Raw genomic sequence first — 12,448 nt, 5'->3', positions numbered from 1 at the left:
AACACGCGATCAAAAGGACAGATATAAATAACCATGGTACCGCTGAAAGCGTCATATTGTCCCGCAAAAAAAGAGCCGCCATACAGCATCATCAGCAAAAAAATAAAAAAGTTATAGTCCTGAGAATAAAGCGATGCAAAAATAATTATTTTTTCTGTAAAATAGTTTTTATCGTATAAAAGCACCAAACCATAAAAAAATGATATAAATGAGGTATCGCTGTAATCGTACTGACCCGAAGAATAAAACTGATTTATCAATTTTACCAAACGCGGAACGGTATAAACGCCTCCCCCAATAGAAATTCATGAATAGCTGGCTTTTGGTCATTCTTCCTCACAAAAATCGGAATAAAAAGCGATAAAAAAAGTCACGTGCCCAAAAATGTTTTCAATAAAAACGTCAACTCGTCCCGCAAAAAACAAGACCTCACATGACTCTGTGGACCAAAATATGGAAAAATTATAGCTCTCAAAATGTGGTATTGCAAAAAATATTTTTTGCAATAAAAAGGGTCTTTCAGTGTGTGTGACGGCTGCCAATCATAAAAATCCGCTAAAAAACTCGCTATAAAAGTAAATCAAACCCCCCTTCATCACCCCCTTAGTTAGGGAAAAATAAAAAAAAATGTATTTATTTCCATTTTCCCATTAGGGCTAGGGTTAGGGCTAGGGTTAGGGCTAGGGCTAGGGTTAGGGCTAGGGCTAGGGTTAGGGTTAGGGCTAGGGTTAGGGCTAGGGTTAGGGCTAGGGTTAGGGTTGGGGCTACAGTTAGGGTTGGGGCTAAAGTTAGGGTTAGGGTTTAGATTACATTTACAGTTGGGAATAGGGTTGGGATTAGGGTTAGGGGTGTGTCAGGGTTAGAGGTGTGGTTAGGGTTACCGTTGGAATTAGGGTTAGGGGTGTGTTTAGATTAGGGTTTCAGTTATAATTGGGGGGTTTCCACTGTTTCGGCACATCAGGGGCTCTCCAAACACGACATGGCGTCCGATCTCAATTCCAGCCAATTCTACGTTGAAAAAGTAAAACAGTGCTCCTTCCCTTCCGAGCTCTCCTGTGTGCCCAAACAGGGGTTTACCCCAACATATGGGGTATCAGCGTACTCGGGACAATTGGACAACAACTTTTGTGGACCAATTTCTCCTGTTACCCTTGGGAAAATACAAAACTGGGGGCTAAAAAATAATTTTTGTGGGAAAACAAAAAGATTTTTTATTTTCACGGCTCTGCGTTATAAACTGTAGTGAAACACTTGGGGGTTCAAAGTTCTCACAACACATCTAGATAAGTTCATTGAGGGGTCTAGTTTCCAATATGGGGTCACTTGTGGGGGGTTTCTACTGTTTAGGTACATTAGGGGCCCTGCAAACGCAATGTGACGCCTGCAGACCAATCCATCTAAGTCTGCATTCCAAATGATGCTCCTTCCCTTCCGAGCCCTCCCATGCGCCCAAACGGTGGTCCCCCCCCACATATCGGGTATCAGCGTACTCAGGACAAATTGGACAACAACATTTAGGGTCCAATTTCTCCTGCTAACCTTGGAAAAATACAAAACTGGGGGCTAAAATATAATTTTTGTGGAAAAAAAAATATTTTTTATTTGCATGGCTCTGCGTTATAAACTGTAGTGAAATACTTGGGGGTTCAAAGCTCTCACAACACATCAAGATGAGTTCCTTAGGGGGTCTACTTTCCAAAATGGTGTCACTTGTGGGGGGTTTCTACTGTTTAGGTACATTAGGGGCTCTGCAAACGCAATGTGACGCCTGCAGACCATTCCATCTAAGTCTGCATTCCAAATGGCGCTCCTTCCCTTCCGAACCCTCCCATGCGCCCAAACGGTCGTTCCCCCCCACATATGGGGTATCAGTGTACTCAGGACAAATTGGACAACAACATTTAGGGTCCAATTTCTCCTGCTAACCTTGGAAAAATACAAAACTGGGGGCTAAAATATAATTTTTGTGGAAAAAAAAAATATTTTTTATTTGCATGGCTCTGCGTTATAAACTGTAGTGAAATACTTGGGGGTTCAAAGCTCTCACAACACATCAAGATGAGTTCCTTAGGGGGTCTACTTTCCAAAATGGTGTCATTTGTGGGGGGTTTCTACTGTTTAGGTACATTAGGGGCTCTGCAAACGCAATGTGACGCCTGCAGACCATTCCATCTAAGTCTGCATTCCAAATGGCGCTCCTTCCCTTCTGAACCCTCCCATGCGCCCAAACGGTGGTTCCCCCCCACATATGGGGTATCAGCGTACTCAGGACAAATTGGACAACAACTTTTGGGGTCCAATTTCTCCTGTTACCCTAGGGAAAATACAAAACTGGGGGCTAAAAAATAATTTTTGTGGGAAAAAAATTTTGTTTTATTTTTATGGCTCTGCATTATAAACTTCTGTGAAGCCCTTGGTGGGTCAAAGTGCTCACCACACATCCAGATAAGTTCCTTAGGGGGTCTACTTTCCAAAATGGTGTCACTTGTGGGGGGTTTCAATGTTTAGGCACATCAGTGGCTCTCCAAACGCAACATGGCGTCCCATCTCAATTCCTGTCAATTTTGCATTGAAAAGTCAAACGGCGCTCCTTCCCTTCCGAGCTCTCCCATGCGCCCAAACAGTGGTTTACTGCCACATATGGGTTATCAGCGTACTCGGGACAAATTGGACAACAACTTTTGAGGTCCAATTTCTTCTCTTACCCTTGGAAAAATAAAAAATTGGGGGCAAAAATATAATTTTTGTGAAAAAATATGATTTTTTATTTTTACGGTTCTGCATTATAAACTTCTGTGAAGCACTTGGTGGGTCAAAGTGCTCACCACATCTCTAGATAAGTTCCTTAGGGGGTCTACTTTCCAAAATGGTGTCACTTGTGGGGGGTTTCAATGTTTAGGCACATCAGTGGCTCTCCAAACGCAACATGGCGTCCCATCTCAATTTCTGTCAATTTTGCATTGAAAAGTCAAACGGCGCTCCTTCCCTTCCGAGCTCTCCCATGCGCCCAAACAGTGGTTTACTGCCACATATGGGGTATCAGCGTACTCGGGACAAATTGGACAACAACTTTTGAGGTCCAATTTCTTCTCTTACCCTTGGAAAAATAAAAAATTGGGGGCAAAAATATAATTTTTGTGAAAAAATATGATTTTTTATTTTTACGGTTCTGCATTATAAACTTCTGTGAAGCACTTGGTGGGTCAAAGTGCTCACCACACCTCTAGATAAGTTCCTTAGGGGGTCTACTTTCCAAAATGGTGTCACTTGTGGGGGGTTTCAATGTTTAGGCACATCAGTGGCTCTCCAAACGCAACATGGCGTCCCATCTCAATTTCTGTCAATTTTGCATTGAAAAGTCAAACTGCGCTCCTTCCCTTCCGAGCTCTCCCATGCGCCCAAACAGTGGTTTACTGCCACATATGGGGTATCAGCGTACTCAGGACAAATTGGACAACAACTTTTTGGGTCCAATTTCTCCTGTTACCCTTGGTAAAATAAAACAAATTGGAGCTGAAGTAAATTTTTTGTGTAAAAAAGTTAAATGTTCATTTTTATTTAAACATTCCAAAAATTCCTATTAAACACCTGAAGGGTTAATAAACTTCTTGAATGTGGTTTTGAGCACCTTGAGGGGTGCAGTTTTTAGAATGGTGTCACACTTGGGCATTTTCTATCATATAGACCCCTCAAAATGACTTCAAATGAGACGTGGTCCCTAAAAAAAAATGGTGTTGTAAAAATGAGAAATTGCTGGTCAACTTTTAACCCTTATAACTCCCTAACAAAAAAAAAAATTGGTTCCAAAATTATGCTGATGTAAAGGAGACATGTGGGAAATGTTACTTATTAAGTATTTTGTGTGACATATCTCTGTGATTTAATTGCATAAAAATTCAAAGTTTGAAAATTGCGAAATTTTCAAAATTTTCGCCAAATTTCCGTTTTTTTCACAAATAAACGCAGGTACTATCAAAGAAATTTTACCACTATCATGAAGTACAATATGTCACGAGAAAACAATGTCAGAATCACCAGGATCCGTTGAAGCGTTTCGGAGTTATAACCTCATAAAGGGACAGTGGTCAGAATTGTAAAAATTGGCCTGGTCATTAACGTGCAAACCACCCTTGGGGGTAAAGGGGTTAATGAGCGGTACCATGTGACCGCTGAACAGGGGAAGAGCTGCAGCACCGAAGACCGTGGGACTGCAGGGACAGCGCCAGGACCGCCGGGACTAGGTGAGTATTCCTCAGCCCTCTGTCCCCCTCACCCTCCGACCCCACCGCCGACCGTGACTCGAATATAAGCCGAGAGGGGCACTTTCAGCCCAAAAATTTGGGCTGAAAATCTCGGCTTATACTCGAGTATATATGGTATTAGTAATGTCTCCTATAGATAGAAGATTACAGTGCGGGGAAGAAGGGAAACCTTCATATAGACGGCCGGTGGTGATGGAGTCAGTGACCGACTTTGGCCATATATGTTTCTAGAGCCGTAGTAGAAGATGAAGATGTCGCCTCATCATGAAGTAGTTATTTCTCATGTCGCGTGTAATAAATTTCTCCTGCAGTATTGCTAATGCTGATTCCAGGGTCGGTAAATGAGACGAGAATTAGCGTTATGGAAGATGAGTCTATGAGAAACGTATTCAGCTGCCGACTCCGAGGAGGAAACTGCTTGTTGTCTGTGGCCTAAATATATATGATTTATTAGTAGATGTAAAGAAGGAAACTAAATCCTGTAAAATAATAAATCTCCTCATATGTTTCCCTTATTATCTCCAGTAATTGTATTATTACACAGGATTCTTATGATGTTACATCGGCTCATCTTCTCATTCAGGTCTCTACAATATCGGATCCTCTCAGTGAAGATCTTCTACAAACGAACATTTTCGTGATTTACCCATCAAAAATGGATATGGACAGAGACAAGATGGGGGAGAAAATATTACACCTCACCCTAGAGATCCTCTTCCGGCTTACTGGAGAGGTGAGAGATTCTGATGGCGTCACATTACATCATTCTTATCTATGGCAATTATTATTTATTGTTATAGCGCCATTTATTCCATGGCGCTTTACATGTGAGGAGGGGTATACATAATAAAAACAAGTACAATAATCTTAAACAATACAAGTCTTAACTGGTACAGCAGGAGAGAGGACCCTGCCCGCGAAGGCTCACAATCTACAAGGGATTGGTGAGGATACAGTAGGTGAGGATAGAGCTGGTCATGCAGCGGTTTGGTCGATCGATGGTTACTGCAGATTACAGTCTTGTCTGTAGAGGTGGGTTTTCAGGCTCTTTTTGAAGGTTTCGATGGTAGGTGAGAGTCTGATATGTTGGGGTAGAGAGTTCCAGAGTAGAGGTGATACGCGAGAGAAATCCTGTATACGATTGTGGGAAGAGGAGATAAGAGGGGAGTAGAGAAGAAGATCTTGTGAGGATCGGAGGTTGCGTGTAGGTAAGTACCGAGAGACGAGGTCACAGATGTATGGAGGAGACAGATTGTGGATGGCTTTGTACGTCATTGTTAGGGTTTTGTACTGGAGTCTCTGGGCAATGGGGAACCAGTGAAGGGATTGACAGAGGGGAGAAGCTGGAAAATAGCGGGGGGACAGGTGGATTAGTCGGGCAGCATAGTTTAGAATAGATTGGAGGGGTGCGAAAGTATTAGAGGGGGGGCCACAGAGCAGGAGGTTGCAGTAGTCAAGGCGAGAGATGATGAAGGCATAGACTAGGGTTTTTGCAGATTCTTGGTTGAGGAATGAACGGATTTGTGAAATATTTTTGAGTTGAAGTCGGCAGGAAGTGGAAAGGGCTTGGATATGTGGTTTGAAGGAGAGATCAGCGTCAAGGATTACCCCGAGGCAGTGAGCTTGTGGGACTGGGGAGAGTGGGCAGCCGTTTACCGTAATGGATAGGTTCATTGGGGGGGTCACAGGAGATGGGGGAAAGATGATGAATTCTGTTTTGTCCATGTTAAGTTTCAGAAATCTAGCGGAGAACAAGGATGAAATAGTGGACAGACATTGAGGGATTCTGGTTAGTAGGGAGGTGATATCTGGTCCAGAGATGTAGATCTGTGTGTCATCAGCATAGAGATGATACTGAAAGCCATGAGATTCTATGAGCTATACCAGGCCGAAGGTGTAAATGGAGAAGAGCAGGGGCCCTAGGACTGAACCTTGTGGGACTCCGACAGATAGGCAGCGAGGTGAGGAGGTGTTGTGTGAGTGGGAGACGCTGAATGTCCTGTCTGTCAGGTATGACGAGATCCAGGATAGGGCCAAGTCTGTGATGCCAAGGGTTGAAAAGGTCTGTAATAATAGGGAATGGTCCACTGTGTCAAAGGCAGCCGACAGATCCAGGAGGAGGAGGACAGAGTAGTGTTGCTTGCTCTTGGTGGTTAAGAGGTCATTGGTGACCTTAGTAAAGGCAGTTTCAGTGGAGTGGTGTGACCGGAAGCCAGATTGTAAGCGGTCGAAGAGGGAGAAAGAAGAGAGATGGGAGGACAGTTCAAGGTAGACGTGTTGCTCCAGTAGCTTGGAGGCATAGGGGAGAAGTGATATAGGGCGATAGCTAGATACAGAGGATGGGTCAAGAGAGGGCTTTTTGAGGATAGGTGTGATGGAGGCATGTTTAAAGCTTGAGGGGAAAACACCAGTTGTTAGTGATAGGTTGAAGAGATGGGTTAGGGGTGGGATGAAGACTGTGGTGAGGTTTGGGATGAAGTGGGATGGGATCGGGTCAAGTGCACAGGTGGTGAGATGCGATCTTGAGAGTAGAGTGGAGAGTCAATCTTCTGTAATGGTGGAGAAGTTGGTTTTGGAGGTGGAGGGCTGGGAAGTCGGGAGGAAGGGCTCTGGGGGTTGTTGACCAAAACTGTCTCTGATGTTATCAGTCTTCTGCTTGAAAAATGAGGCAAAGTCTTCAGCTGAGATGAGTGGGGAGGGAGGAGGTGCTGGGGGACGGAGGAGAGAATTGAAAGTGTTGAATAACTGTTTAGGGTTGTGAGACAGGGAGGATATGAGAGATGAGAAGTAGGTTTGTTTAGCTGTGGCGAGTGTGGTCTTGAAAGTAGTGAGGGACTGTTTGAATGCGATGAAGTGCTCGTTGGAGTGGGATCTTTTCCATCTGCGCTCAGCAGCCCTGGAAGCTCGCCTCAGTTCTTTGGTCAGGCTGATGTGCCAGGGCTGTCTGTTGATTTTGCGAGCTTTGGTATGTGTAAGTGGGGTAGCAGATTCCAAAGCTGCAGCTATTGTGGTGTTATATAGAGCGGCAGCGTCATCTGCATTGTGTAAGGAATTTATATCTGTGAGAGGGAGGAGGGATTCAGAGAGTGAGTGTAGGTCAAGGTGTTTAAAATTTCTGCGAGGGTGTGAAAGTTTGTGGGGTGGGGATTGTAGACATGGAGTGGAGAGGGAAGAGAATGTGAGAAGGTTGTGGTCAGTGAGAGGAAGAGGTGAGTTAGAGAGGTTAGATAGGGAGCAGAGGCGGATGAAGATGAGGTCCAGTGTGTGGCCATCTTTGTGGGTGGCTGTAGAAGACCGTTGAGTTAGGCCGAAGGAGGAAGTGAGAGATAGAAGTTTAGTCGCAGCTGAGAGGGAAGTGTCAATGGGGATGTTGAAGTCGCCCATGATGATAGTAGGGATATCCGCTGAAAGGAAATTACGTAGCCAGATGGTGAAGTGGTCAAAGAAGGTGGTGGCTGCTCCTGGGGGGTGGTAGAAGACAGCCAGTTGGAGGGGGAGTAGATGCGCACAGAGTGCACCTCAAAGGAAGGGAGGGTAACCGAGGTTGGCAGTGGCATTGGGGTGAAGGAGCAGGTATCTGACAAGAGAAAACCAACTCCTCCGCCATGTTTGCTGCTGGGGCAGGGAGTGTGAGAGAGGTGGAAGCCACCGTAAGAGAGTGCAGCAGGAGAGGCTGTGTCAGAAGGGGTGAGCCAGGTTTCGGTGATGGCGAGGAAGGAAAGTTTGGTAGTAACAAAAAGATCATGGATGTAGGAAAGCTTGTTGCAGACAGCGAGCGTTCCACAGAGCTCCTGTTAGTGGGACTGGGGAAGCGGGGGCTGGGTGAATGGGTATAAGGTTAGAGAGGTTATGGAAGGTTGTGATAGAGCGTGGATGGGAGGTAGAAATTACTGTGGGAATATGGTGAGGAGGACCAGGATTTGGAGAGATATCACCAGCAGTGAGAAGGAGCAGAGAAAGTGTTAGCAGGTGGGAGCAGGAGAGGGTATGAGGGGGCTGTCTGTGTTTGGAGACAGAGGATTGTATGTTAAGGAACAGTTTTGAGGAGGAGGTGAGGTGAGATGGATGGGGAGGATTGAAGCAGAGATAAACCGTTCCTTACTTGGTGTGGGGATTAGGGGAGTTAGCAGAAAGTGAAGGATTATAGGGGTGAGAGTGAAAACAAACAGAAACATTGTTTATAGTGACTGGGCAGTTACCTTCAGTTCCAATTCTGGTTTTAATTCTAAAATTAATCTTCACACTTCTAGGACACACTTATAGGAATCACACAGCAGACTAAAGTCATTGCAGACTTTTGCTATTTAAAGGGAACCTGTCACCCCGTTTTTTCAGATTGAGATATAAATACTGTTAAATAGGGCCTGCGCTGTGCGTTACTATAGTGTATGTAGTGTACCCTGATTCCCCACCTATGCTGAGAAATACATTACCAAAGTCGCCGTTTTCGCCTGTCAATCAGGCTGGTCAGGTCAGGTGGGCGTGGTGACCTCGCTCTTTTCTTCCCCAGCTTTCCGTTGGTGGCGTAGTGGTGTGCGCATGTCGCAGTGACGAATCCATTGCGCGCACGTGAAGAAGCAGCGCGCGATCTGCGCTATTACCCCGTCATCGGTGGGGGCGGCCATCTTCCTGGGGCTGCGCGTGCGCAGATGGAGTGCTCTGCTGCACGGGGCTTCAGGAAAATGGCCGCGGGATGCCGCGCGTGCGCAGAAGAGATCGCGGCGGCCATTTTCCCAAAGCCGAGTTTGCATCTCGGCTTTGGGATAATGGCCGCCGCGATCTCTTCTGCGCACGCGCGGCATCCCGCGGCCATTTTCCTGAAGCCCCGTGCAGCAGAGCACTCCATCTGCGCACGTGCGGACCCAGGAAGATGGCCGCCCCCACCGATGACAGGGGGTAATAGCGCAGATCGCGCGCTGCTTCTTCACGTGCGCAGTGGATTCGTCACTGCGACATGCGCACACCACTACACCACCAACGGAAAGCTGGGGAAGAAAAGAGCGATGTCACCACGCCCACCTGACCTGACCAGCCTGATTGACAGGCGAAAACGGCGACTTTGGTAATGTATTTCTCAGCATAGGTGGGGAATCAGGGTACACTACATACACTATAGTAACGCACAGCGCAGGCCCTATTTAACAGTATTTATATCTCAATCTGAAAAAACGGGGTGACAGGTTCCCTTTAATATATGTAAAACTAAGTGCGTTCAGGTGTGAAGCAGAGAGGAGTGGTCTCTGCTCATCTTGGTCAGAGAATTAGGCTAGGGTCACATTGCGTTAGTGCAATCCGTTTAGCGCTAGCGCTAGCGGATTGCGCTAACGCAATGTTTTTAAAGGGTCGCATTTCGGGGTCGCGTTAACGTCCCCGCTCTCGCAGATCCCTGATCTGCGAGAGCGGGGAACGGACCTCGGGCGCGCCGCGGACGCTGCTTGCAGCGTCCGAGGCGCGCTACAAAAGACCGGCGCGTCGCTAGCGCGTGCCGAAAATGACACGCGCTAGCAATGCGCTGGTACATTGCGGGCAATGGGAGCGCTAACGGACGCGTTGCATGGCGTTAATTTCGCCGTGCAACGCTGTCCGTTAGCGCTCTGACCAAAACGCAATGTGACCCCAGCCTTAAGGGTGGACCAGATGCATATAATCAAGCCTGAGTAAACAAGGTCATAAATAACGCAGGGTAAGCTGGGGTTAGCTGAAAGGCATACCATGTGAAAGCTAGGAGCAGAGGGAAGTCTATGGCAATAACAGATGGACAGAACTGGAAAGGTGAGGACTCTGGAAATGTCTGTAGTGAGATTTATTAACCCCTTTACCCCCAAGGGTGGTTTGCACGTCAATGACCAGGCCAATTTTTACAATTCTGACCACTGTCCCTTTATGAGGTTATAACTCCGAAACGCTTCAACGGATCCCGGTGATTCTGACATTGTTTTCTCGTGACATATTGTACTTCATGATAGTGGTAAAATTTCTTTGATAGTACCTGCGTTTATTTGTGAAAAAAACGGAAATTTGGCGAAAATTTTGAAAATTTCGCAATTTTCAAACTTTGAATTTTTATGCAATTAAATCACAGAGATATGTCACACAAAATACTTAATAAGTAACATTTCCCACATGTCTCCTTTACATCAGCATAATTTTGGAACCAATTTTTTTTTTTGTTAGGGAGTTATAAGGGTTAAAAGTTGACCAGCAATTTCTCATTTTTACAACACCATTTTTTTTTAGGGACCACATCTCATTTGAAGTCATTTTGAGGGGTCTATATGATAGAAAATGCCCAAGTGTGACACCATTCTAAAAACTGCACCCCTCAAGGTGCTCAAAACCACATTCAAGAAGTTTATTAACCCTTCAGGTGTTTAATAGGAATTTTTGGAATGTTTAAATAAAAATGAACATTTAACTTTTTTACACAAAAAATTTACTTCAGCTCCAATTTGTTTTATTTTACCAAGGGTAACAGGAGAAAATGGACACCAAAAGTTGTTTTCCAATTTGTCCTGAGTACGCTGATACCCCATATGTGGCAGTAAACCACTGTTTGGGCGCATGGGAGAGCTCGGAAGGAAAGGAGCGCCGTTTGACTTTTCAATGCAAAATTGACAGGAATTGAGATGGGACGCCATGTTGCGTTTGGAGAGCCACTGATGTGCCTAAACATTGAAACCCCCCACAAGTGACACCATTTTGGAAAGTAGACCCCCTAAGGAACTTATCTGGATGTGTGGTGAGCACTTTGACCCACCAAGGGCTTCACAGAAGTTTATAATGCAGAGCCATAAAAATAAAACAAAATTTTTTTCCCACAAAAATTATTTTTTAGCCCCCAGTTTTGTATTTTCCCTAGGGTAACAGGAGAAATTGGACCCCAAAAGTTGTTGTCCAATTTGTCCTGAGTACGCTGATACCCCATATGTGGGGGGGAACCACCGTTTGGGCGCATGGGAGGGCTCGGAAGGGAAGGAGCGCCATTTGGAATGCAGACTTAGATGGAATGGTCTGCAGGCGTCACATTGCGTTTGCAGAGCCCCTAATGTACCTAAACATTGAAACCCCCCACAAGTGACACCATTTTGGAAAGTAGACCCCCTAAGGAACTCATCTTGATGTGTTGTGAGAGCTTTGAATCCCCAAGTATTTCACTACAGTTTATAACGCAGAGCCATGCAAATAAAAAATATTTTTTTTTCCACAAAAAATATATTTTAGCCCCCAGTTTTGTATTTTTCCAAGGTTAGCAGGAGAAATTGGACCCTAAATGTTGTTGTCCAATTTGTCCTGAGTACGCTGATACCCAATATGTGGGGGGGAACCACCGTTTGGGCGCATGGGAGGGCTCGGAAGGGAAGGAGCATCATTTGGAATGCAGACTTAGATGGATTGGTCTGCAGGCGTCACATTGCGTTTGCAGAGCCCCTAATGTATCTAAACAGTAGAAACCCCCCACAAGTGACCCCATATTGGAAACTAGACCCCTCAATGAACTTATCTAGATGTGTTGTGAGAACTTTGAACCCCCAAGTGTTTCACTACAGTTTATAACGCAGAGCCGTGAAAATAAAAAATCTTTTTGTTTTCCCACAAAAATTATTTTTTAGCCCCCAGTTTTGTATTTTCCCAAGGGTAACAGGAGAAATTGGTCCACGAAAGTTGTTGTCCTATTTGTCCTGAGTACGCTGATACCCCATATGTGAGGGTAAACCCCTGTTTGGGCACACAGGAGAGCTCGGAAGGGAAGGAGCACTGTTTTACTTTTTCAACGCAGAATTGGCTGGAATTGAGATCGGACGCCATGTCGTGTTTGGAGAGCCCCTGATGTGCCGAAACAGTGGAAACCCCCCAATTATAACTGAAACCCTAATCTAAACACACCCCTAACCCTAATTCCAACGGTAACCCTAACCACACCTCTAACCCTGACACACCCCTAACCCTAATCCCAACCCTATTCCCAACTGTAAATGTAATCTAAACCCTAACCCTAACTTTAGCCCCAACCCTAACTGTAGCCCTAACCCTAGCCCTAGCCCTAACCCTAGCCCTAACCCTAACCCTAGCCCTAACCCTAGCCCTAACCCTAGCCCTAATGGGAAAATGGAAATAAATACATTTTTTTTTATTTTTCCCTAACTAAGGGGGTGATGAAGGGGGGTTTGATTTACTTTTATAGCGGG

The 12,448-nt window shown here is 45.4% G+C and overlaps 1 protein-coding gene across 3 annotated transcripts in view; it reads left to right on the top strand.

The window, feature by feature from the left end:
* LOC138662854 (oocyte zinc finger protein XlCOF22-like) overlaps nucleotides 1-12,448 on the top strand; it is a 234,776-nt gene that overhangs the window by 169,732 nt on the left and 52,596 nt on the right. For all 3 annotated transcript variants that reach the window (XM_069748838.1, XM_069748836.1, XM_069748837.1), the window contains one exon: nucleotides 4,846-4,995. In XM_069748838.1, the coding sequence (XP_069604939.1) occupies nucleotides 4,918-4,995 (78 nt within the window). In that variant the 5' untranslated portion in view covers nucleotides 4,846-4,917. The remainder of the gene's footprint in view (nucleotides 1-4,845; nucleotides 4,996-12,448) is intronic.

This window comes from Ranitomeya imitator, chromosome 2 (assembly GCF_032444005.1).
Source record: "Ranitomeya imitator isolate aRanImi1 chromosome 2, aRanImi1.pri, whole genome shotgun sequence".
NCBI lineage: Eukaryota > Metazoa > Chordata > Amphibia > Anura > Dendrobatidae > Ranitomeya > Ranitomeya imitator.
The sequence above is the reverse complement of the archived record's forward strand: the minus strand, read 5'-3'. Positions and strand labels throughout refer to the sequence as shown.